The sequence below is a fragment of the Haliotis cracherodii genome, unplaced genomic scaffold (assembly GCF_022045235.1).
Source record: "Haliotis cracherodii isolate W230 unplaced genomic scaffold, xgHalCrac1.p SCAF_24, whole genome shotgun sequence".
Lineage (NCBI taxonomy): Eukaryota > Metazoa > Mollusca > Gastropoda > Lepetellida > Haliotidae > Haliotis > Haliotis cracherodii.
Genome location: NW_027266280.1, coordinates 7624944 through 7652478, shown reverse-complemented (window position 1 = coordinate 7652478; position 27535 = coordinate 7624944). Strand labels below are relative to the sequence as shown.

Below are 27535 nucleotides of genomic sequence, written 5' to 3'. Positions count from 1 at the left end.
TGTCAGTTAGTATCACAGTCTACTCCTCCTACGCCTATGTATTGAACTCCATTACCAACATCGCCATGGCAACACTTTGCTGCTGATCTCATGGGTCCGCTTCCATCTGGCGACTATGTGTTTGTCGTTATTGACTATTACAGCAGATTCTTTGAAATTGATGTTTTGAACCACTGCCGAGGCACTCATTGGATGTTTGTCTCAGATCTTCCTTACTCATGGATTACCTCTAACTTTGAAGACAGAATTTGAATAATGGTCCTCAATTTTTCACATTTTTACACACTTTTACGTGTAAAAAGGCATAAAAAACATTTGATACGCTGTATTTGTGCCACGGCCCAATTAGTACTAATTTAGTTGTTTGAATATTTACATATTTTGTATATTAACTGCAATAATTTAAGATCTGAGGTCGAAAAAACAGGGGTTTTTTTTCATTTCCGTGAGTACTTTAGGACGAAGTTGTCAGAGCTAAATGATTTTTCAGAGGATGATACAGTCGTTAGAGACCATGATTCTGAACAGAAGGAGAAAGGGAAGGTTTATGGTGACCAGAGGCGACATGCTAGAGACACAGATATTGAAGTTGGTGATAAAGTTCTTCTTCGGCAGCAGAGGGAAAATAAGTTCTCCACTTCATATCGATCTACGCCCTTTAATATGTTGGGTAAATTTGGCAATTCTGTTGCACTTGAATCTGACGGGGTGCAATACAGAAGGAATGTGTCTCATGTCAAAAAGTATTTTGGCAAGTCCATTAGTGTGTCTGGCAGTGATTTGAGTCTGTCACCACCTGTGACAGACATGACGTGTGATTCTCAGTGTCAGGGGGCGCTAGATGCGTACAAAGATTATGTGCTTGGTTTCATTGACTGTAAATTTGCTAATATTTGAGATGTGTATTTCTTCCATTGGAGAAACCGAGTGTAAACTTTGTGGACTTTACTTGATCTGTATGATAATGTTGATGACCAGTGACTTATACGAACATAGTGGTTTATGTGAACTCCAAGTGACAGTTCAGTTCTGAATACAAGAATATTTCATTTACTTGACTAGATTGCAGTAGAGTTGGGAGAGTTGACTATGAGGTGTTTTGAGTTAATTAATAATGAGAAATCTTCTCATGAGATTCAAATTAGTATTTCGGTAGCACAGTAATGAGTGTCATTGAAGTATACAGATTTAGTTGTCTTAATATTATTATTATCATTGATAAATGACAACTGGAGTTGTTTTCTGCCGGTCGTAAGTTCATTGTTTGACTGAGCACACTTGTGTCGACGTTGCGATATTTTCTTCATTTTGTATGAAGCCTGCCCTCGGCCTGAATTTTGAGAAAGGTCTGAGTGGGACTGTTAGTTTCTTCTTAATGATGTCTACAAGCTTACAAACTTGTAGATGTTGGGGCGGTTAGGACCAAACTTTTTTCAGCTCAGAGTGCCTTTCTTCCCAGTGTTAGTGGTCCTGGAACCAATAGTGCCAAACAGGTTCTGCACAATACGTCCATCAGATTCAACTGTTTAGCAACATTGTCACTGAATTTCAGAACTCTGTCATGATCAAGGATTTCGAAGGTGAACGAGGGGAAAGGCAGACGCACGTGGATTTACTCTCAGGTTATTATTGCCTGGATTTCACATTTCATATACTAATTGAACAGAGTTCACCTGCACATGTCCACTTTAGTGAGACACTGTAACCAAAAATGCAGTGAGCTGTAGCTCTCAATCCTTTATAACAACGACAACAACAACCAGGATGAGGGCACAGTAAGGTTAAACCGTGTCCACTAGAAAACCTCAGGTGGCTAACGCCATATCTCCCATCAAGTCAGCTCTATTTTTCAGCGCATAATTATTTTTTTACATTTTTAATAAAAGGAATTTAAAAAATCACATTTAACAAACCTACACATTACCAAATACAAAACTTTATAACCCTTTCTAGACTTCGTTCCAATTAACCTGGATCATTCAACTCGCTCGCGAAGGTCGTATACGACTTTAAAGTGAATACATCTACAGTGTACAAGTAACTTTTAACTGTATCATATATACTCATGATAAGCAATTATTTTCGTTCCTAATTCGAATGAGCACATTCTGGGGCTAAATCTGCAAAAGGACAGACACAATATTTCTTTGTACAATACAAACGTAGCGGCTGATAATAGAGTCAATGATTTAATAATTTGCAATATATCATTGGTTCTCGTTCAATCTATTGTACATATTGAAGTGATTGTAAAGTTTGAAGAAGTACTAAAATGTTGTGGTATTATGAATGAATTGAGAATATGAATAGCGAAATACAGTCAACATATGGGACGTACATGTATAACTTGTCTTCAAGCACCACGCTTGTGCCGAGGCCCGTGGTCATAAAACTCATCGGTCCCATTAAAGGAGCAACAAGATTCGCAGATATCCCGCTGGTGTCCTCCCAAAACTTCTACATGCCAAAACTTCTACAGCTTCAAACAACAAAGTTTATGGTCCACTGCACCACTAATCTCCTAGCTTATTACCTGTTGGGCATTGATTGGAACAGTCCAATTAATTAAGTGTACAACATACAACAAAACAAAGCAATATGAAGACAATATAGCACTGGTATAATAAATAGTACACACACTTTATGCACTAGACTACTTACTAATTTAATGTAAGTACTGGTATAAATAAATAGTACACACACTAATTTAATGTCACAACTGGCCTCACTCTGTCACATACTGCACTAAAATTACTATATTTCAAGTCTCTTAACCAAGTTTGAGAAGATGACCAACAGCATCAAAGAACTCGATAGGGGTGTTCTGCCCTTGAGTCAACATGTCCTTGAGACGTCTAAGGCGATTTTCAGTCTCTCTGTAAACTCGCTTCCTGCTAGGTGGGGTGGCACCAAAGTCTAACTGTGCGATTTTTGTCCTATCTGCACACTCAATCTCCTGAATCACTTCTACAAATCGGTAGATATTCGGGTGGCGGTGGGGTAAGGTTCTGTTAAGGCGATGGTGAAATCCCTCTGGCCGTCTGTCTGGTGGTGATTCCACAGAGGTATTGGAAACCGAGCATCATCGTCAACCCAGTTGATGACCATATAGTCATTGAAGTCTTCAGCTCTCGGAACTGGTGGAGTTGCCTGCATACAGTGTCTGCAGACTGCAAAGCTTGGCGTTGGTCATGGGTAGAAAATACAACAATCTTGTCGGCATCTCCATCAGTGAAAAGCAGGAATGGGCGGCTGTCTGTTGTTTCAGTCCAGTTTCCTTCAAGTTGGACTTCAGCTCTTGTCTGTGGGAGTGCTGGGATGTTCTTCCGCCTGTGTTGGTACAAGGCACTGCTCATGGATGGGAACGATGGCAGCAGTTGTGGCTGGTCTTCTGTAGCTACCTCATCGTTGTACAGGGTACGCATCGACGTGGTTTCTTCTCTGGCCCTCTTCCTCATGGTACTGATGAATCTACTGCTGTCTTCAGGTGGATGAGTGTGATCAGAGACATTTCTGATGAAGTCACCTACAGTGGTGCATCTGCCCTTACAAGTGGAGTCTACGCACTTCCAGTGAATGCATGTCTGTCTGACAACATTCTTGTTATAACGATAGCCATCTAGGAATACCTGCACAATACCCTTCTGTGACATGACATACTCCACTTTCCTGATACCAGCCATAGTGATAAATTGTCATCGTTGTTGCATTAAGTGTTTAAGAGGTCGCCTTCTGCCTTGGCAATTTCGGCTGACCTGTCCCTCTTTGGGACTCCTGTGTGTGAGTAGGGTACACATATCTATTGTGAGTTTGGTGTTCACATAATTTGTTTTTGTATTGATATGATTTCTTGATTGTCATCCTGATGGACTATAGTGTTAATCCACAATAAAGTGAGTAAACCCAATTTAAGGTTCAAACTACTCTCAGCCCGACAACTTGTAAGTTGCTTTTCCTACATACACATGAAACCTTTTGATCTTAAACAGTGTATAATTGTGATTTCCTAAACCAGTTAATTTCATTGAAAGTGACGGGTCTTTTTATTATAATCTTCTTTATCTCCAAATAAGTTGTTTTCATTAGGTACATCTGTAACTATTTAATCTTCCCAAAGTACCCTTCCTTGCCTTTCTAAAACAACATCATAAAGAAGCTAATGAGTCTTCTTAATTACAGGAGGACTATACCATTATAACAATAGGTAAACTCAATCAGCCATGACAACTCTCTGTAGATGTTTTGGCATGTAGACGTTTTGGCATGCAGAAGTTTTGGGAGTGAACCATCCCGCTGTACTTGCTATGGTTCACTCCCAATTGCCAGACGACCTAATCATCAGACAGACCAGTCAAGTGTGACCAGTGTACCTGCCTTGTCTTACCTCCTAATTACTGAGCTGCCCAATACTGTCATACTGTGGGCAGAGTAAGCTACTCCAACTCGTTGAGTGATACAGATTAACCAGATTATGATTGTGTTTGTAAGTTGCTTTTGATCTGTGTCGGTTTGCAGTTGTTTTATTAGGCAAGACCAGGGGTAGTTTTTTCAATGAAACCTTTTAACCGTTGAGTTTGTTTTGTATTCATTTCATTAAATGCATTGTTAGATAGAAATAGATTAAACATCTCCCTAACCTGAGTATAATCTCACATGTACTCTAAGTACCGTACTATATTACTTTGAGGAGACAGTGAGTGGGCATTGTATGCTGTCGGAATGACTTTACACAAATCCCTGCGTCAATGGACCCGTGAAGATCCGGGGTAGAACAGATCTTCAACAACCCCTTCTTGGCGTAAAAGGGCGACAGCGCTTGTCGTAAGAGGCGACTACCGGGATCGTGTGGTCAGACTCGCTGACCTGGTTGATGCATGTCACCGTATTCCAATTGCTTGGATCGATGCACGTGATGTCAATCACTGGATTGTCTGGTCCAGACTCGATTATTTACAGACCGCCGTCATACAGCTGAAATATTGCTGAGTGCGGCGTTATACAACTAACAAACAAACAAAACTTTCAGGAATTCACAACAATCACTATGACGAGGTATGCATATCTTGCAATCAACCTGAATCCAGTTACTGGAATGTCAAATCCGGGCTTGGTTAAAACAAGAATTGCAGTTAGATCCGCTATATGTTGTAGATCTCCCGTAGTCAAGAGATGCAATAGCGAGGCAGCACGATGTCTATTTATGAGGAACAGACAACTACTCGAACATACATGTATATTAACAGAGCAGCCAAAGATAAAAATGAAATCATATGATGTACGAAAATAGAAATCATATCAACACAAAAAGAGAAAGTGTATGATGAGTACTAAAACTTGCAATAGATATTTGTACCCTACGCACACACACGAGTCCCATTCGACAGTCTACAACACACGAATAACTGTCAAACAAGTTTGTGTACCCCTTGTGTTCAGGCAAGTTATTTAGTTCAATAATTTTGTATTAAAATCCTTTTCAATTTGTTTTCACCATTTTCCCTATTCCATGCATGTTTATGTTGATACATTTTATTGCTCATGTTCCCAAGTATTATAAAACACTTTAATGTTTCTCCTTCCTAATCTAACGTTATAACATTTCAGGTCATTACCATCATCTAATACACAAGAGATGATACCAAGATATATTTAATTCGGTTTTATGGTCTATGCGGTCTTACAATTGGTTTTATTAGTCTTTAAATCTTATGTCTAGTACAAATGTTCACAAACAGGGCTGTTAGCTGATATAAGGGAGGTAACATCCAGTTGAATTCCCAGTTGACGTATTTACTTTTTTAAAATCAAATATGAGGACTGTATACGACATACGTTAGTCTCTTAACGACGTTTCTACAATTAATATTTTGAATAAGCCGTTAATATGCCAGTTGTGACAGGCCTAGGGATGATGGTATGGTAGCTGTAGTAGACAGATTGACAGTCGTTGTTACGTGCGTCACCAGGTAATTAGTACGGCATTGACCTTGTTGATTGTTACTATACTTTGAGGATTTCTGTGGCCAGTGGCGGACGTAATTCAAACTCCTTCTACACTGACACCGCATCAAATATATTTGTGTACCGATTACTTTTACGGACAGGGTGAGGTGGTAGTTCACCGGACGGCACTGTGTATATTGGGCGGCTCCTTTGATATCTCTTCCAAACATACTTTTATTGAATGACCAATTAAACGATGATACACATCTCGTTGAATATATCAAGGCACTAATTCATCTTTCATAAACATTTTTTGTCTTTGTGCTTAATATATCCACATATCAACGAAAATATGTAATACATGTATCCACAAAACAATATACATATACAGGCTAGGTATTTACCCACAGCAACACCTGCATAACTGTTTATTCACGCGCGGTGTGGTAGATCGTATTTGACCGAAAGCAGGTATTGTAGAATCACCTGTAAATAAGGCCGACACTGTAATTAGATACAACGTACTAATGAGAATATGAGAAATATTGATGTGGCTCTCGCGGCAATGGTTATGGTTGCGTGATTGTATAATGTGGCTCTCGCGGCTATGCTGTCAAAACATGCTTTGTGATTCTAACAGGTTACCGTATATAACAAAACAAGTCTTGTTTTCTCATTTATTATTCAACAAGGATAACATATTCATCAAAACTTTACATTGATGAATATGAATAGCATATGAATATCATAATGGATTTAATGTCATTACTGCATTACTGCAATACGTGCATCGATTGCCTTGTACTTCTTTCTTCGTGAAGGTTCTCACCGCTGGTGAGAGAGTCTCTGGACTGCAACCTCTTTGAGTGACTGCTCTCGCTGAAATAGCTTCACTACCTCGTAGATGTTCGGGTGGCACTTCTTGGCAAGTTTCTTTATCTTGTTGTGCCACCCTTCCAGGGGATTGTTGGTACGGTGGCCTTGGTTTTCGAAATGGTTCCAAATCTCTGGCATGAAGGCCCCTCCTTGAACCCAACTGGTTGTCACGTAGTCCATGAAGGCAGTCACTTTAGGGCCAGCAGGAGAGTCAGCAATGGCATCAAGTCACACATCATCCACTTTGTCACGAGGTACTAGAGGGCAGCGGCTCTTCTCACCAGCTTCTTCACCTCCTCATCTTCCTTATGGTCCATCACCAGACCTTCTTTCTGCACCCTCCTCCAGATACATTTGGTGAAGTGAAAGAAACACCCTCTAACTAATGTCCCAGGACATCAGTCACGGCATTGTGAGCTGCACGTTCAAAGTCCAACTGAATTGTAAGTGGGGCAAACTCTAGACCTCCTCTACTAGCAAAATCGCATAGGTACTGAAACATGTTGACACAACACTCTTTTGTTCGATTGGACAACAAACAGTAAACTAATGGAAATATATGGCCAAACACCTCAGCATGTAAACAATAAATCTGATCGAACAACTTGGGACAGGCATAAAATATACCATCACAAAATACAATGTCTGCAGTACACAAATGTTCAATGTTCTTGTCTGTGGTGAAGATGAGGATGTCGTCACTAACACGGTGTAGGAACTGGTCGCCTCCCTCAGTCTGGGAGTATTAAATTAGGAGTATAATTAAAATGTGGGACACTCATATACAGGTGTCGGTAATCGGATTAATTAATTACCCGCTAGAATAGGTGAAATGCACTCAGCTGAAAATGTGGCTCTACCGGCAATAACCATTTCTGAAATGTGGCTCTCCCGGCTAGACACCGAAATATCACAAGAAGGCTGTTGCGTTTTTCTTAACTGTTACCATTTTCATACCAAAAGTGACAATGCAGTTAAAAGTTGCTTTAGTGTCACAATATTCACTCATGTTTTCCTCAATCGCATTGAAACATAATTCCCACTGGCCAGTTAGACACCGCATGTAACTAAATAATTATTTCGAGATTTCGTTAGAATGTGAGATATTCAGCCAGACGTTATGCAATAAAAGACAAATATTTTTTTTCCATTAAAATACGCGCACGTGTACCTGTATACTGCATACTTAGTGTCACGTAATGGCCCAGGGTGATGTATCAACGGGACATAAAATGGGAAATGTAAAAGAAACTAACTAAACTCTAATGTTGTTGAAAATAACTTCAATGAATTGGAGTACACGCGCATGAATTCGTATGATAAACTGTCAAAACGTTTTGAGAGGTAAGGCCGGGTTCATTAAAGATCACTACAATATGTAAAACAGGTGAAATTTGTAAAACTTCTATAAAGCAAACATCCAACCAAAGGCCTTTTTAAATAGTAATGTAATGATATAATATAAAGTATATTTCACATGATACAATATACTTTGCACACAGTTAGTTGATGCTTTAAAGGGACTGACGAAAACATGGGCGAAATATTTTAATAACGCCAAAAATAAATTGAATTAAGTTAAAATGAGTTAAATCATGTGTCATGCTTATAATCCCTTAATGTATTTGCGAAACTAAAACTGTTGAGCAAAGGAAAATATTCTCGCCCATGGGCCAAACCTTTTTCTCGCCCATGGGCGAAATATTTCAATATTGCTCTAAAATCGTTGAATTAAGTTAAAATGAGTTAAATTTTGTGTCATGATACTTGAAAGAAATACATTTATGTATTTGCGAAACAAAAACATGAGTTTTAAGTAAAGGAACATATTCTCGCCCATGGGCCTGCCCATTGGCCTACCCATGGGCGACATAGTGAAAATATTGAGTTTTTGAACAATTTATTTTTCATTTTTTCTTCCTTGGTATGTTTCCATGAAAACAGCATGTTTAATTTTGTAAATACCTTAGACCGAGACTGGGCAAAGACCGTAGAGTTTCTGGACTATTGGGTTTCCAGAATTAAAATGGGACGTGTTTTCTTTTGTTATCTAGAATTTGTAACACATACATCTTTCTCGTTCTTAAAATTTTACTAGTTGAATGAAGAAATATTTGTTGAAATACGAGACCCATTTGTTAACATCACTGTAATTTTCCTCAAAATAATGCTCACATGATACCGGGTTGTTGTCCAGTGACAGTATAAAGGCAGGCTGTTAGTCGTGTGTGACCTGTGAAGATCCGGGGTATAATAGATCTTCAGCAACCCAAGCTTGCCGTAAAAGGTGACTATGCTTGTCGAAAAACGCGACTAACGGGATCGGGCGGTCAGGCTCGCTGACTTGGTTAATGCATGTCATCGTATCCCAATTGCTTGGATCGATGCTCATGATGTCAATCACTGGATTATCTGGTCTATATTCGATTATTTACAGACCGCGGTTGTATATCTGGAATATTGCTGAGCGAGGCGTTAAACAACAAACAAACATGTCGTGATGTAACTGCAACATTGCTGCTCTCACTCACTGTAGATTATCATTAATGTGTCGACATCCCATCTTTCATTCATTCTTCTGTCACTGCAGCCTTCAACAGACTTTTGCTGGTGGGGGTCCTGTTGCTGCTGTTTCTGCTGTCAAGAACCACGTGGACAAGCTTCAGAACATCACGCTCCCATGACAAGGGCTATCAAACCAAGGGGCGGGACACAGACAGGTGGGACGTCATCCTGCATTTCATTTACGTCCCATTATATTATTACATGCTCACATTTTGAATATCAGTGCTACATAGGCCACAACAAACTAATTATGTGTTCTTCAGGGTAGTCATCCTATCCCTTTTCTACTGGAGATTTTCTTTTTCAGTTGTTTATTTTTTAAATAAAAGTGAGTAATTTACTATGGTTTTACGTCGCTTTTTGATATATTTCAGCAATATCACGGCAAAGGAACCCCAGAATTGGGCTTCACACATACCCGTGTGGGGCATCGAACCCGGTCTTTCTGCGTGACGAGCGAACGCTTTAAGCACAAAGCTACCGCCCCTTCAAATAAGAAGTTAATGTTGAATTTCAGTAACCCGAACGCATTATATGGACAATGTATTATGTTCCCGGTAGAATCTTTGACCTGCGCTTTGGTCTGATATTGGAAAACTTAATCATATACGAGGTCTGTTTTTCTGTATTAAGTCATTGTTATTAATTACTTACCCCAAAATGACATGCATATATAGATCAGACATGACGCGATGAAGGATAAGGTTTAAAATCCGCAATCATTGATATCATAATATGTTTACTTATTTAAGTTATGAGTTATCTATATGTGCGCAAATAAAAATTTAAACAACTTAAAATTGTCATTTCCCACCAAGACACTCTTGAAAATCCACGTTAGTATTGGTCTTCAGCAAACCATGCTTGTCCTAAGAGGCTACTAACGGGATCGGGTCTTTCAGGACTTTGTTCCGGATTGATCGAGTGGTCAGGCTCGCTGACTTGGTTGATGGATGTCATCGAATTCCAGTTTCGGATCGATGCTCATGATGTCAACACTGGATTGTCTGGTCCAAACTCAATTATGTACAGGCCACCGTCATATAGCTGGAGATTTGCGCGGCTTTGGAAAGCAGACAAACAAACAAACAAACAAATAAACAATCTAATAAAGGTGACATAATTGGATCCGATGGTCAGGCTCGAAGGCTCCGTTGAGTGAATGTCATTTTATGCCTACTGCGTTGATGGATGCTGATGATGTCAATCACTGATTGATGCCGTGGGACGTTGCTAATGACAACAGCACGATTGCCTGGCCCAGTCTCGCTTATTGACACGATTCAACAAGAATATTACTGCCTGCGGCGTAAACCTTCATTCAATCACTGTTAATGGTTGGTTGGTTGGTTGGTTTGTTGTTTTACGCCGCACTCAGCAATATCCAAGCTATATGACGACGGTCTGTAAAAAAAAATCGAGTCTCGACCAGACGATCCAGTGATTGATATCATGAGCATCGATCCACGTAATCGGAATCGATGACATGCTTCAACTAAGTCAGCGAGCCTGACTACCTGATCCCGTTAGTCGCCTCTTACGACAAGCATAGTCGCCTTTTACAGCAAGCATGGGTTGCTTGAGACCTATTCTACCCTGGATCTTTCACTGTTAATGAGACTGGAAGCAAATATCATTATGTTGTTGATATTATTATATTTTATTTTTATAGATGGATAGTCATGTGCGGTAATGACCGGTTTCTAACGGATCGTAGACACGAAGACACCTGGAATGTTCTGGTTGTCGTGGATGACAGTGTTTCTATACCGGCTTGTAGCAGGTAAGTGTACACGAAGCGTGATGGGCACGTTCTATATTAAATCAGAACACAGCGTGTACTTCGGGAAAGATTACTTCTAAATAACGTTTTATGTAACCCTGACAGGCGCGCATAATTTTTAATGAGATTTAACGGTTAGCCGAAGAATTCTTCCATTAAGCTTCTGATATTTTTTTATTTGTCGAGTGGTGGGGTTGCCTATTGGACACAACGTTCGCCCTTCATTTAAAAAACCCGACTTTGATTCCAAAATGTATGGAAGCCATTTCTGGTGTCCCCGCGATGATATTACTCGAATATTGTTGAATAACGCTCGCTCTACATGACAACGTTGGAATCCGTTTCTAATATCTTATTAAAGGTACCTTTGGATTATTTATGTACAGATTGTGTACATATTCTAGGAACAATATTTAAGGGAACCCCCAAATTTATTCAGATATGATATGTTTACAAATGACGTTGTGGAATTCAACCTTCATAGAAAACTCAATATCTGGTCTCTGCTCCGTGAGCATCGATGCTGGCACGACATCTTCTGGGCATATTGGGTAACACCAGATTGTCTCCCGTCGTATCCTTCGCCATTGTTCTTGTAAGGTATGCCAAAGCTGATGCAAATTCCCTTCCGCCGGCCCAGAACAGTCCAGAGGTGTTCAATCGGTGGCATGTCAGAAGAAGAGAAGTTTGTTGTATATCAGGCAAGTTTCACATGTTTGGAATACAAGCATGCATGCATACATACATTTTCGTCTTGGCCTCCTTCTCCACAATATGGACATGATAGGTCTGATTAACGGATTATAATTTCGCACATGTTTATGTGTGTTAATATGTTTAACTAGCGTGAACAATATCTCAACTTGGATTAACTTTTTCTTATCAAGTCAGTTCCAATACATTTTAAATATTTATCAGTATTTAACAAGAAGTTGAATGTAAAATAAACGGGTGGGAATTGTTAAGATCATCATGCCATTTTTGCCTGTATGTATCTAACAAACGCTGTTTTAATGCTGACATAAACAATTCAGTATTAACAACTTCTTGCCAAATCCAAACAAAAGCAAAACCATCGGAAAATAAAAATATTGTTCAATGTCAAAACAACAATTTCATATGTTTAATATGCTTGCCGAGGATATTTTCCACTTTTATCAACGAGTGTTGATATAATTGATATCGAAAGACACGAGGGTGAGACTTTATGTATCATCCAACATCATTCTTCCAACTTTTTCAGTTTGAAGACAGTAATAAGCAGTGTCTTAAGTGTAAAAAGAACTGGTAACAGCTTCAGTAGCGGAGCCATTTGTGATGTCATTTGATTGTGACGTCATGGTAACCAATGACGTCACAATGGTCTGCAAAGCATTGTGATGCAATTTCATTACAGCGATATCTACAGTGTAGTTATCGCTTGATCTCACCCAAGCAATATTTCCTGTGGGAGCCAGTTTTGGATGATATATATATATATATATATATATATATATATATATATATATATATATATATATATATATATATATATTGCTTTTCATATTTATAATTTAAACCAATAATTAATTATTCTCAATTGTTATAGAATGACATCCACATTCATCTCAAAATGTTGCGTAGTCGCTAGTGTGATATTCTACTCGTAATATGTATTTACAGAATTTAGTGTGATCGATTTCAGTATCCTTTCTTACATGAATGCTCCATACCTGCGAGCCGTACATTAAAATAGGCGGCAATAAAACATTATGACATCATCAGCAAACAATAACAGGCACATTCCTTCACAAATGCTGTCTACAAATACACCTCGCGGGTCATTTTTAACAATAGTTCAATATTCTTCAATGTACATCAAAAGTGAAATCGGTAACAACACACATCCTTGCTTAACGCCCCCGGAGGAAGATACTTGTAACATATCTGTAAATTGGCACATGATTTTACATTACTATATATACTTTCAAACAGTTTAAATAATTTACCTTGAATACCCTTTCACAGTAGATGAAAAAGTATTTTACTTCTATCGCCGCAGTCAAATGCTTTTAAAAGTCTATAAAAATACAATAAAATTGTTCTTGTTTTTTTCTGGGATACTTATATGTGTAAACTGTGGAATGCCCATCTCTGAAACCATCCTGCGCCTCAGAAACAGATGAATGTTCTTCTAGCCAAAAATTTTCTCTAGTGTTAATAAACGAGGTAAACACTCTGCCTAACATATCAAGCAGAGTAAACTGTAATTATCTGGATTGTCCTTACGTCCCTGTTTAATAATGGTATAATAACTCATTCATTTCATGCATCTCGGAATGGGCCTATTGTTACAACAAACCTAAATATGGTTATAAAATGTCAGCTGTAACTTTTAACGCTTCTGCCGTCTAAACCCGGAGATTTACCATTCTTAATGCCTTTAATGAACGCTTAATCTTGCGGGTATGAGTACATTTGGAGAGAGCAACATGTAACAGTACCAGATCGTTTCATATATAATTTAAGACAAAGGCTAAAAGATATGTATTTTCAAAAGTGGTACTCTTCACTAAACTTACATAATAAGTTAAAGCATTACACCTGTTTTAAATCATTCATTCTGACCGAAAAATATCTTCTGGATATAAATGTTAAGAAATTTCGAACAGCACTATCCCGTTTCAGATGTAGTTCTCATGATCTTCTAATAGAAAAAGGTAGACATTTAGCGATACCAAGGGAAAACAGATTGTGTAAATATTGTACTTGCCAAGAGATAGAAGATGAATACCATTTTTTGCTAGTCTGTCCATTGTATGCAAATATCAGAAAAGAATACATACATAAATATTTTTATCTGAATCCTAGAATAGACAAATTTTAAATCCTCATGTCATCCCAAAATGAAACAGTCACAAAATATCTTACAATGTATATATATCATGCAATGAACATCAGATCCTCTGCATTATAGATGTGATATTTTGTTACGATATAAGTAATTCCTATTGCACCCATTGCTACTGTATGTATATATGTACTATAGGCCTATGGCCTTTTCAGTACTTGAAATAAAGATTGATTGAATGAACGCTTTGTTTCTTCTTCAGTTATGGTATTTCCAAGAATGTCGTCACTCTCGGCACAATCTTCACAAACCAGTGCATTATATTCAGATAAAATTCCTCAAAAGTCTTGTCAAAATTGCTTTCAAATTTGACATTTGGATTTAATAAAGACTTGAAGTAATTATGCCAAATGTCTACATTAGAACATTATCACCAAACTTTTCCATACCACATCGATTTTAGCAGTGTCATGTGCTTTCTTCTTTTGTTTAATAACTGCCTGAAAATACTGTTTAATATTTATATTTAAAAACTTATAGTTTTCACGCTTTAATTATTGGCCTTCACTTTCGAACCACATAGGATTCTTTTTTTGTTTAGAATTTCTAACACATACATCTTTCTCGTTCTTAAAATTTTACTCGTTGAATGAAGAAATATTTGTTGAAATACGAGACCCATTTGTTAACATCACTGTTATTTTCCTCAAAATAATGCTCACATGATACGGAGTTGTTTTTCAAGTATAAAGGCACGCTTTTAGTCGAGTGTGACCTGTGAAGATCCGGGGTAGAATAGATCTTCAGCAACCCAAGCTTGCCGTAAAAGGCGACTATGCTTGGCGTTAAACGCGACTAACGGGATTGGGTGGTCAGACTCGCTGACTTGGTTGATGCATGTCCCCCACAGAAACAATTACGAGCGTTGGTCGGATCTGTGCTGCACGTGCTGTAGTCTGCGGGTCGATTTCATTTGGCCCTGATAACACTGTTTTGATCGGCATTTGGTCTGAGAACACTTCAGGATTGACATGAAATGACATAGTGGAATACTTCTGCTGATAATATGCAATAATTTGAATTCACCAGTATTATCACAGTCTGATCTCCCGTTAGTTTCGTGTATAAGAAGTTTTGAACATAAATCGAGAAATTGTCTGCCATCGTTATTGAAAACTGAATCTTTTCATGTCCGATCAATGCAAAATGAATCCACACTGTAACAGTTTACCTCGACTGGTACATATTTATCACTGCCATGTATGATATAACCTTGTAGCGGTATAAATCTAGAATTAAAATCAAATTTCAAAATGAAGGTACAGTCATTATGTTCATAAAAATCGGATGTAACATATACACAAAACCAAGCATGGCAAACGGATATTTTAAAAAATTCGTAATGTTGAAAAAAACACAATCATAATTTTCGTGTACCCTCTCAGTTATTCCGCCGCTTTATTTTCCTCAGTAGTGTAGACAATGGGGGTTCTGCCGCAAAGGTGAGAACACCACGTCTGGTACATGCTTTTGCCCAAATCTAAGCTTCTATCAGGTTCTTTTGGGTGTTAAGTGTAAGTGAATTATGTGACGACTATCCAATGATCTTCATGCGACTAAGCGAATAACAGTGAAAATGGGTTCTGGCTCACCACCACCTGGGATCAGTCCTAGACACTATCAATGCTTCTACAGAGGTCTTTCTTATGTGAATTATGCGATGCGATCCAGTGATCGTCAAGCTAAATTATAATGAAAATATTCTCTATTATTTTTACTCATACGCATATCATTATTAGTTTTAAAGAAACATAAATATTAATTAATAATGAAAAGTTTTTTACTATAGCCCATGAGGATAATGGAAAGGTATAGGGTCAATACAAAAACTATCTGCAGCGGCTAAGGTATATGCAATATGGCAAATATACTTACAATCCCCCGCATTAGATACTGAGGAAAATGTTTGATATTTTCACAACGAATGAAGTTCATCAGGCTGACCTCTTGTTTCTTTCCCATGAGGAAGTAAAACGCAAAACATATAAATTGGCTTTAACCGTAGATGAAGCCAGTGGTTACAAGGAAGCTGAGCCACTAACCTCAAAAGATTCAGAAATAGCAAATGCACTGAGGCGCATATATAAACGCGGACCATTAAAATGACCCAAGATATTTCAAGTAGATCCTCGTCGTGAGTTTATGAGATCAGTAACTAAACTAATAGCAAAGCACGATGTCGCAATCAGGCGTGGTGAAAAAGAGGCCCACCGTAGCCAAGCTATTGTTGAAAGATTTAACTGGACGTTAGGAGACGTTTGTTTGGATATCAGTTTGGATTGAAATAAAATCAGATCGTTTAAGATCAACGGAATAGATGCCATAATTATCAGCTGTTGTATCAGCGCTGAATAATGAAGTGACAAGATTAATTGGGAAGAAACCATCTGATGCTGTGAATATGAAATCAGTGACTTCAGAATCTTCATTACCACGGAAAGGCAAAGAACACAAAATTCCGGATAGAGTAAGCGTAGGATATTTATACCAGCCCGGTGAACTCAAAGGATGCCAATTTGTCCGATTTGGTCTCTTAAGATCTTAGTTGATTGGTTATGAAAGAAGGTGAGCATTTTCTATATTATCTTAAAGATGGACTGGGCAGAGGATTTGTACGTGAAGAGATGCTTATAGTCCACAGCGATACAGTATTACCTCCCTAAGTAACCATAAGCATAGGTAGTTACACCATCCTGATCAATCCATCTCTTTTTATCTAAGGGGGATAATGATGTCTTGTTGATTCTTAATCCATATATCCTGTGATTGTCACTTCTTAAAGTATTCATCTCATGTTTGAATGTTCTACCACTGAATAATGCTTCTTTATACTGTTCATGTTTGATATGCTTTTTTTACCACATTCTTGTTAACCCCTTTAGCTTTTCTCATCTCCTCGTTATCAGACTTCTTTATAGAATACATCTTAGGTTTTAATCCAACATATTCAGCAATAGGAGTTCCAGCACATTCATCCTTCATCTTACCTTATATCTTTTTATTTACTTCGCTGTGCAGTGGATTATCTTTTGGGTAATCGCTCGTATCATACATATATCTATTTTTCTGCCATATCTTTATACACATCCTCTGTTTGTATTTCAATTACCAAAGAATCAGTATAAGTACATGACACCTCGCATCTATCACCCTATTGCTTCTTAAGTTCATTGTAATAAAAGTCATGCATTAAGTGTTTTGACAAATCAAGAATACTCATACCAATGTACTCTGGTCTGTTGAATTTTATATTACTCTTCCGCATATGTAATCCCGCACAGTCATTATAAAATATCTTACTTCTATTAAAAGTTGGACTAGCTATAAGTTTCCTTTGTCTTTATTCCTCATTAGATCTGACCAATTTAACATCAACATGCTTCCTTAGCTTCTCCATAGTTTACCAAATACTGAGTTATTCATGAGCTTATATAGGTTCTTTTCAAAATCGCTAAAAGCCATCTTTCTTAAATTTGTATATAGACCTCCATTCAAGGTTTTTGCTCAAACTTAAGAACTCTGTGTATTTTCTTTAGTTTCATGCCTTATGATAGATATAACTGGAGATTTTTAAAGTGGACTACAGTCAAGTCCCGTTAATGACATTGTTGGTTGCATATGATAACGATTCAAACACTTTGTAATAAAAAGAAAAGAGGAAAACGTCAATATTCATATTGTTATGTTACATTCTTAGCGGAATATGTTTTCCTAATCATGCAACCTCTAAAGTTTAACACAATGTATGACTGATTCAAAATACTTTTTAAAGCAAAGTCTGGAATGGAAGTCGCCAATTTGAAACTAGTGGCGCAATGCTTAAGAAAGCTACTTTCTTAGTGGCTAATGTTGACTTCCTGTTAGTAATTCCTTGGTCTGTCAAAGTTCACGAAAGGTCGTTTTGATGTGACCGGTAATGGGATGTCCTCAGGGGTAGCGAGGACTTGTATCTGAGGTAATCGAGGCATGTGATTAATTCTGGGTTTTTTATTTAAAGCAGTAATTGTTTATTGTTAAGCAAGTTTATCACTGCCACCATTGAAATATGCAGCTACTCGACGACTCGTCTCGCATCCAAACACGGGGCTGTGTACTCACGGACAGTTGTCCACGGAGTATGCTGATGACTGTGTCGGATATGAGACTGATTAATGAGTGATTTCGGTAATTCGTTGCAAATTAAATGTGTCAGGGTCGGAGAGTGAGAATGTCAGATTAAGGGGTCAAATTAGCACTAATTTAATCGGTTCCCATCATTAGTGTCGGATAAAGCCGATTGTCCGATTAATGAGACTTGACTGTATATATTTTTTGTTATCCATCACATTTGGTACGAGTTTTTCGACGTTAGCTAACCTAGCCATCTTAACATCCCTCATCATACACATGGGTTTCTTACGCAATAAATTTTCCCTTATTATTCTCTCTTCATTTTGTAAAGATTCTAGGAACTTTTCCGCTACATCAGGACCTCTGTTAATCGCAGGTGCATTCAGACCGAAGCCAACCACAAACTAGATGCAGCAACCAAGACAACACAGATTGCCAAACTTCAAAAACTGAAACCACCCAAAAAAACCAGGAAACCACGATCTACTGAAGAGTACCCCAAGAAGACCGTCATCAACCTCAGCAGCAGAACTCTAAAACATGGAGAAACTGCAGTTCTTTCCAAAGGGTTGAAGTTTCACCCACCTCTCGTCCAAACCATGATACATTCATAGCCAATGTTGAGAAAGGGCTTCAACAACTAGCCCCAGGGGGAAAAGTGGACTATTTGAGACATCAGATCGCAAATATTTTAGAAAACAATAAACCACAAAAAGATAACTTAAACATTGCAGAAAGGAAATCTCTGAAAACTTTGAAAGCTGACCCATCCATCACCATAGCCCCAGCAGATAAAGGCAGAGCAACTGTCATCATGGACACCAGTGACTTTAATGCCATCACCAGCAACATCCTAGATGACCAGACAACATACCAAAAGCTGAAGAAAGACTCCACCACCCGACTCCAAAGAGAGCATAAAACCCTGCTGAAAGAGCTCCGAGAAAAGAATGAAATTGGCCCAACCCTCCACAAGAAGATGACTGTCCCTCACCCCAAGCCACCCTACGCCAGAGCCACCATCAAGGTCCACAAACAGCCAGCCAAAGCCCGCCTCCTAATCTGCTCAAGAAACACTGTCCATTACAACACTGCCCAGTACCTAGCCCGCCTTCTTGCCCGCCTTCTTGCCCGCCTTCTTGCCCCCCTGGGGAAAACTGCTAAATCATTCATCACTGACTCCACAGATAAGCACCATCACCGAGCCAGGCACACTCGTCAGCTATGATGTGGTAGATCTCTTCACAAATGTAGCCAAAGACGAAGCCCTATCCATCCTCAGAAGAAGAATTGAAGCAGTATACCCGGACCTTGACACCCATCTATCTATAGACAGCATCTTCAAACTTATAACCTCTTGTATTACCTCCACCTACCTCACCTGGCAAGACAAGATCTACCAACAGACACATGGACTTCCCATGGGATCCTCTCTGTCCCCCCTCATCACAGAAATCTACATGACAGACCTAGAAGAAACCGCCCTCCATACATCACCTATCACCCCCCTCTGCTGGTTTAGGAAAGTCGACGACACTTTTGTCATTCTCCAACCTGAGCATGACCCCAAGACCCTCCTCAACCACCTGAATGCCCAACACCCCAGGATGCAGTTCACTATGGAAGAAGAAGTTGAGAGACAACTACCATTCATAGATGTAAGACTACAGAAAGATCCCGATAACAAACTACACACCAGTGTCTACCGTAAACCCACCCATACAGATCAGTATCTGCACAATTCCTCTAACCACCCACCACAAATCAAGAGAGGAATCATCGCCACCTGAGCCCGACGTGCTGTCAACATCTGTTCCACGCCACAACAGCTAAAAACTGAACTCAACCACCTCCACCATGTATTCACTAACTTTAACAATTACCCTACCAGCCTAGTTGAACAAACAATCAACAGCATCCTCAGCCCTAGAGAGCGGCCTCCACGACAACACACAGCCCTGTTTGTCATCAGTGTTCCCTACATAGGAACAGCCAGTCACCAGATCCGCAGACTGCTCAAACACCACGCCTACATTGATACAGTATTCCAGAGAGGCAGGACAATCCAGAACATCCTCAGCGCCAATGGCAAGCCCCCTACATGGATGAAATAAGACCCAGCTGGAGCCGTATATCACATATAATGTGACTGTGGCGACTCCTATGTAGGAGAAACATCCAGGCCCCTACCCATTAGAATAAAAGAACACAAGACCTCAGTACAAAAAAATGACTCAAAATGAGCCATCTCCGACCACACCCAAACCCACCCCGATCAACATCCAGTGGAACAACATCAAGATCCTGGCCAACAACCAATCAGACTACATCTGCACTTCCTGGTATAACAGGGAGTATTGTATCCTGACTTGTGAATTTATTAGCCAAGACCACCACTTGGCTTAGTCAAAACTTGTGGGCAGTGAAAGTAGCAATTGCTGGGGTGTTGTATGCAGCTGCTAAAGACTATTTATCTAAATCATGAGTAAACACACTGTGACACCACCTACTATAATCACTGTATTTTCATAAATATGTTGTTGATTTTGAGACACAACATGGGGCTGTTGCACTTCTGTTTTTGGTTTAATTACAGAAGATGGCTGTGGCTTGACTATTCCTGTTTCGCCCCTTTGGTTGCATTATTACTACAGTGTTAAGATCTGAATTGAAACCTAGTGTTTGGTGATCGGTAGCAACTACAATTTTATTATTATAACCTACCACTTAAACAATCTTAAGTTGCATGTTACTCAGTGACATGTACAGACCTATTCCAAAAACATAGTCTACTTTAGTTTCAACATACTGTAGTACATCTTGGTATCGCCTGATGGCCAAAGGTAGGTCAACAGGTGATGAAATAGCATCCTCTACATTCCCATTAAACTGCTTTTGCGCATCGAAAGCTGTTTGAGCATGTTTGTGACTGAGCTCCAAGGAGAGCCCATACATAAGTTCTGATTGAATCATTAATTCTTTCAACACCAGGGTGAGTAAAACATTCTGATTTATTTCAAATGAATTTTTTCAAAGCATTTTCAGCATTTTGTGGCTGCTCAACCTTTTGGACAGTGAAAACAACACCACCCTTAAAGTTCATACGGTCGTCTCTCCAATCTTTAATCGAGAGCAAAGTTTGGAATATGTCGACCTCTTTTCAGGAAATCATCACTAACTTCTTAAAAACAGTTCACGCCACCGCACGGAATACCTAGACGATGGTTAACATGCAGACACCAATCTTTATTCATAGAAATAGCAAAGTCCCCACAAATACGTTCATATGCGTGACGGTAGTATGGATTATTTGATGCATTCCATGCTTGATCCTTCGGTAATAGTGCACTTATTTCTGTAATGCTGCGTCTAGTCTGAAGAAAACAGGCTTACTTAGTGTGTCGCGATGATCACTAAAAGATACTCCACAAACTGTTGTGGCACACCATATAGCAAAGTTAAGCTGGTTTTGCCAGAACTGCATTTGATTGCAGAACCAATCATGTACTGTTTTAATGTTCGTTGCTGTGAACCTGTAATTTCTATAGATAATACGTCTGTAGAAGCATTGATAGGGTCTAAGCCTGGTCCAAGGTGGTGGTGAGCCTGGACCCCCTTTCATTACAATTTAGCTAAGTTGGATAGTCATCACATAATTCACACAAACTTAACACCCAAAAGAACCTGATAAAAACTTAGATTTGGGCAAAAGCATGCTCCAGACGTGGTGTTCTCAACTTTGCGACAGAACCCCATTGCCTACACTACTTCCTCTGTATGTTGTTTTGCCCCCCACACACTGGAAACACCTGTAACAAAGAGGAGCAGACATTATCTACCATCTGGAAAGCGTTAATAGGACCTCGATTCATCTGAAAACGTGCATATGTCGTTTTTGACGATCTCCCAACTGCTGTGACCACTGTGTCTGAGGTGTTTGTGTGTATCGCATTCCTCTGGAAGGGTGTCTTGATTTCAGATCTGTTTCATATCGTTGACGTCAAAAGTCGGATTCCTGTGGCAGCCCTGAAGTTGTCCCTCAGAAATGAATCTGTTCCTCAATGCAATAGTGCGTACTTGTCGATCCTGCCCAGGAGAAGTCTTTCTGGGCCTTCCTCTATTCACCCTAACTTCAAACCAACCTGTTTGCCGATATCGTTCCATCAGTCGGGATTTCACACTTTTAGATTTACCAAAGAGTCGGGCGACTGCATTCTGTGATTGGCCAGCTTCAATGATGCATATTGCAGAAATGTCTTCATTTGCTATTATACACATATAATGCCAGTAACTACCATGTGTCATCGTGTATTGCATGCTGCACATGTTCCATGTGCAAAGTTTGAGCCAGTTTAATATACGCACTCACTAACTGTGTCTCGTGCAACAAGATGGTTATTAGTGAAATAACAGGGGTTCACTTAGATATTGTTCCTAGTTTAGTTTAGCAATGCAACAACTGTCATTGTTTTTATATTTCCATGTACAACAATTGTTACATCCTGCTCACGACTCATGGCCATATGGTAAGCCAGCTCTTTTCTATATGTGAGATGTTGCCAGGATTTTATCGCACCAGGATTCGCATATCATGTGTTCGAATTACAGATCTGCATTGATTGTAATCTATGGTTTTAACTGTACCATACCTGTGTTAGTAATTTCCAGTGACATAAATGAGATACTTTTGAAAGTGGCGGTAAGACCAACTGACACATTCTCTCACTCCCACCCACTCTACGGATGGTATTAACCATTATAAGATTTTGTTCCTCCACAGAAAACCATCATGTTACACAGTAAGCCTCGGTGATCCCACTGCTGAAACATTTGGCGTCATCAAACTAATTGGCAACAATAAACTCCGGAAGAGGCTCTTGGGATTCTTGACTGTTATCTCTTGGGGAGCTGCAGTCATCTATGACCGCTGTGCCACACACAACACGGAAGAAAATGCACGTGGCTTCTTCCTGAATCGTCTGACGACTGGCATTGTCTATGCCGACAGAAAGGGTTACTTAAATAGGCATTCTCTGTTCCAAAATACAAGAACATATAGCACAAATCGACAGCTGTTTCGATATTGTGCTCACGATAATGTGAGATCCATGATTCAGCAGAAGGTAAGACCCGTTTTACCCGGAAATCCACAAACGTCAACACACCTGCAGTCACTTAAACAGGTATACAACAGACTCCCACCTGTATTCCTCCCTGACCACGTGTACACAGACTTAGATGACGTTCCCACTATATACCATGTGGCAGGGTTCTGGTCCATGGGGATGTTGTTCCTGCCGTCTAGCCTGAGGGTGGGGCAGGTGTTGTCACAGAGGCTGCTGTGGGAGGTTGGAGGAGCTGTAGGACTTATACCAAAATGGGACAACCACCAACACCTGTATCAGACAAGAAACACATCCCGAGTTATGAAATCACTGTTGAAAGATGTTATGGATCCATGGGACTGTGAGATAGACAGCACATTGTTCCAATGTGTGAGAGAGCTGACTTGGTACCTTCTGTACGAAAATATGATGACGTCTGATGACAAAGACCTGCTCCAAGCCTGGCTGTCGGATCTTGAAGCCACTGGGTACAGAGAACCGAAAAGGGTGAATCTTGAATTACATTGTCCGAGGACATTGCCCGCTACCTCTGGGCTGATGAGACCACCTTTGCTTTCAACAAGTCAGTCTGACACCTCCAACATATCTGTCACGATGACCTCTCTGTGCCCGCAACTCAAGTATTCATCATCAGCGACATCAGTCATCACAGACATTGCTCTCATCATCACTTTCAACTCTGACAAATTCTATCACAATCTTCCTCTTCTAGAAGCAATTCACAGACGATACTTTGCTTACGTCATCTACTGCGGCCCAAGACAGGACCGATTCAAGGCCAAGCTCATCGAATCCATCGCCTCATCGAATATTCTCTATATAGAGGGAATTAAAGAAGGATGGTATTATATGTGGGAGTGTCTGACCTTGACCTCCAAGTTTAACCTTGACGTTAGAGGTTACCTACAGATCGGAGACGACACTCTCTTGAACTCGTGGAATATCGCGGACCTACCACGTGACAGGATATGGATGCCATCTCACGGGCGTTTAGACCGACGGGATGCGGAGAACTTACAAGGTGGATGGTTCTGGTGGAAGCATGATTTCAGTCAGAAGGCTGTTAATCGTGCTATGGACACGGTGGTCAGGATACACAACAACGAACCGGGAAATAATCACGTGAGCAAATTCGTGAAAACGTATACTATCAACTCTGGGGATATGAGTCACGTGTATCAAAGGTCATGTGACGTGATGTATATTCCGTCCAAGATGGCCGACCAGTTCCGGTATTTGGCAGCCATTTTCCGTAAGGAGAGAGTAATTGTGGAGCTGACATTTCCAACTCTCGCGCATGGTCTTGCACACAATGCTGACATCTATATGATTCAGGGGGAAATACTCTGGGGTAAACATCGACAAAAGTATATGGACTTTTATCATGAATATTTGCACTCGCTTCATCCATTTAAACTTTCAGAAGGAGTTTACTCGACAGAGGGCCGAAATTTTCTGTGTGGAGTCTATATGCCTTTGCAGCAGAAACACCTTGCGTTACGAAGTGACCAGACCAACAACAGGAAATAATTTGTTCTAGAATATACTGTAAAAATGTTTTCGCCTCAGCTTATACATCAACAATGTGAGGAAAAAAATGTTTTGTGAAAACAATGTACAGTTCTATTGAAACTCCTGAAATCTATGTATCCTCTCAATGTTGTCATCAAAGTTGAAATAAAAGTGACAAAATAAAAGGCAAACATGTTGGTTACACCGTGTACAACCATTGTAGTGACGTATCTGCACCACTGTCCAGAACCTAGTAGTAGCCACATATTGACTTCCTTCTTAAGGCTTTGGTGAGCCAATTATTGACTTCCTCCTTGAGGCTTTGGTTCACCTACATGAAGATCCGGGGTAGGATGGGTCTTCAGCAACCGATGCTTGATGTAAAAGGCGACTACGCTTGTCATAAGAGGCGACTAACGGGATCAGGTGGTCAGACCCTCTGACTTGGTTGATGCATGTCATGGTTTCCCAAATGTGTGGATCGATGCTTGTGATGTCAATCCCTGGACTCAGACGGCCATCATATAGCTGTAATACTGCTGAGTGCGGCGCCAAACAAACAAACAAACAAACAGTAACGAAGGTCCTAGTGAATAAAGAGGGTCACGACACAGAATAATCAGTTTTGATTATCCGCCCAAACGCATTCCATGAGGCCTAAAAGGCCAAACCGTGGTTAAAAATTGTATGAATGGATCGCTAAAAATCAGTGAAGACAATGAGGTGTTCGCGAAAAAGGTAAGCACGCCACTCACACTATTTGAAAAAAGAGCATGTTTTCTTATTTGCCAAGCGCAACACAGCAGTACTCCTGTCATGTGACTGCTAAAGACGTGGCGCGTTGTCCGTTGGTCATTTTTCTGGCCGTTCATGTTGATGGGCCAATACATCTGAAGGATGTGAAACGCCAGACACATCGTTTAATCAATCAATATGTTTACATTTTAAAAAATGTAAAATGAGTGTGCAATTGCAAGATCGTAGAAACCGAAAGACCGAGTGAGCTGACGACAACCATGACCTAATACTAAAGTTGTATAACGTATGTTGCTTTGTAAAGACAATGATAGCATCAGTACACATCAAGAAGATTTGCTGCTCAAAGACAACAATTCAATGAGACCAACAGTGAATGATTGATTGAGTGAGTGCGGGGTATAATGAGTATAATGCGGGGGATATAGCGATCAGCCAGGCTGTCCGTCCGTCCGTCCGTAATCATTTCCTTTTCCGGGGCAGAATTCGAAAACCATTCAGTGTATTTGATCGAAACTTGGCAAATCTATCAGGCACATACTGAAGTGGTGCCTTTTGATATTTTGGGATTTTTCGAATTTTATTTTTTTAAATTTTTATGGAATGAAGTTGGACATAGACTCAATTGGGGATGGGGTTCGTTTCAGGGGCAGAATTCGAATACCATTCAGTGTATTTGATCGAAACTTGGCAAATCTATCAGGCACATACTGAAGTGGTGCCTTTTGATATTGTGGAATATTTCTAATTTTCTTTTTTAAAATTTTTATGGAATGAAGTTTAACCTAGACTCCATTGGGGAATGGGTTCGTTTCCGGGCCAGAATTCGAAAACCATTCAGTGGGTAAACAAGGTATGCTTCTTAAAGAACATTCAACTGTTGACTCATTACATACAGAATTGCACATTTACTAGTGGTTACTTTACAGACAGCTGCCGGGGGGATATGTCATCTTTCTGGTGACTCTTGTTTTCAGTTATATCCCAACCTGTCACCTTGAGATTGCCGTAATGTGATGCAGATTGTCGTCATAACATCTTGGTGAAACACACAATGACTGGTTGGGGACATACAAACATATAAATATAATCAGGGATTTCGATCATTCGACACAAAGAATATAGAGAGTGTGTATCGCATGCAGCGCCTGGGACAATTTGGCTCTCCAAAAAAACAGCTCGTGAACGAGTAGGTGGATACCACAGTATGAGTTGGTGATTTTGGTTTTAATGTCGTTTTGAACAGTATTCCAGCGTGCCAGCTTCATGTGAGAGATATGCCCGAAGTTATGCAGGTCTTAGACGATTACTGCTACCCACGAACACGGCGATGATGCTGACAAACCTAAACATGTAAGGGGTCGAACCGGAATTCAAACCCACGATCATAGGTTTGTAGCGTGCCAAAAGGACTCACCTGTGCGCAGCGAATTGCGGTGCCTCAGATGACTGGGCCACCGTACCCCCAACACTGTATGGGGGAGAATGCAGATTATAGACTTAGAACAGACCTCTTGAGAAAAAAAAGATATATGGCTACTTTCATACCACACATACAGGACATACGTCTGGTACGTTTGTACTGGTTAACATGTTCTGTGTAATGGACACACATCAAAGGAAAGCAACGAAGTATGCTCATGGCTGACACCCATAAGATATGTGAAAAGGCCAAAACAGTTCCGTGAGGGGATTCGAACCAAGAACACTCTGATCCGAGGTCGAACGCCTTGTCAAAAGAGGCTAACTCAGTCAGCAAGCTGACAAGGTAAGGATGCAATTTGTGGGATGACATACATCTGCATAATTAATGAAATTAAGAAAACTATTTATAATTGTCATGAGGATTTCAGAGGGTGTGTTTCTTTCTTATAAGGTCAGTAGAGCTGATAATACCAGTACAGTGTACATGGCGGCGATCTGTACATAATCGAGTCTGTCGATAAAAGATAACGCTTGTAAGAATTGTGTTGA

At 39.8% G+C, this 27535-nt stretch overlaps 2 protein-coding genes and 1 pseudogene across 2 annotated transcripts; 2 read left to right on the top strand and 1 right to left on the bottom strand.

Annotated features, from left to right (window-relative positions):
- Positions 1-2770: 2770 nt before the first annotated feature.
- Positions 2771-3683, bottom strand: LOC139472200 (uncharacterized; annotated as a pseudogene).
- Positions 3684-16233: 12550 nt separating this feature from the next.
- LOC139472199 (uncharacterized) lies at positions 16234-20281 on the top strand. The gene is made up of 4 exons (XM_071254575.1): positions 16234-16303; positions 18902-19194; positions 19355-19825; positions 19997-20281. Exons 1-4 carry the CDS (start codon positions 16234-16236, stop codon positions 20279-20281), a joined length of 1119 nt encoding a protein of 372 aa, XP_071110676.1.
- Positions 20282-20396: 115 nt separating this feature from the next.
- Positions 20397-25945, top strand: LOC139472198 (uncharacterized). Its single transcript, XM_071254574.1, has 4 exons — positions 20397-20521; positions 22948-23180; positions 23436-24644; positions 25866-25945. Exons 1-4 carry the CDS (start codon positions 20397-20399, stop codon positions 25943-25945), a joined length of 1647 nt encoding a protein of 548 aa, XP_071110675.1.
- The last annotated feature ends 1590 nt before the right edge of the window (positions 25946-27535 follow it).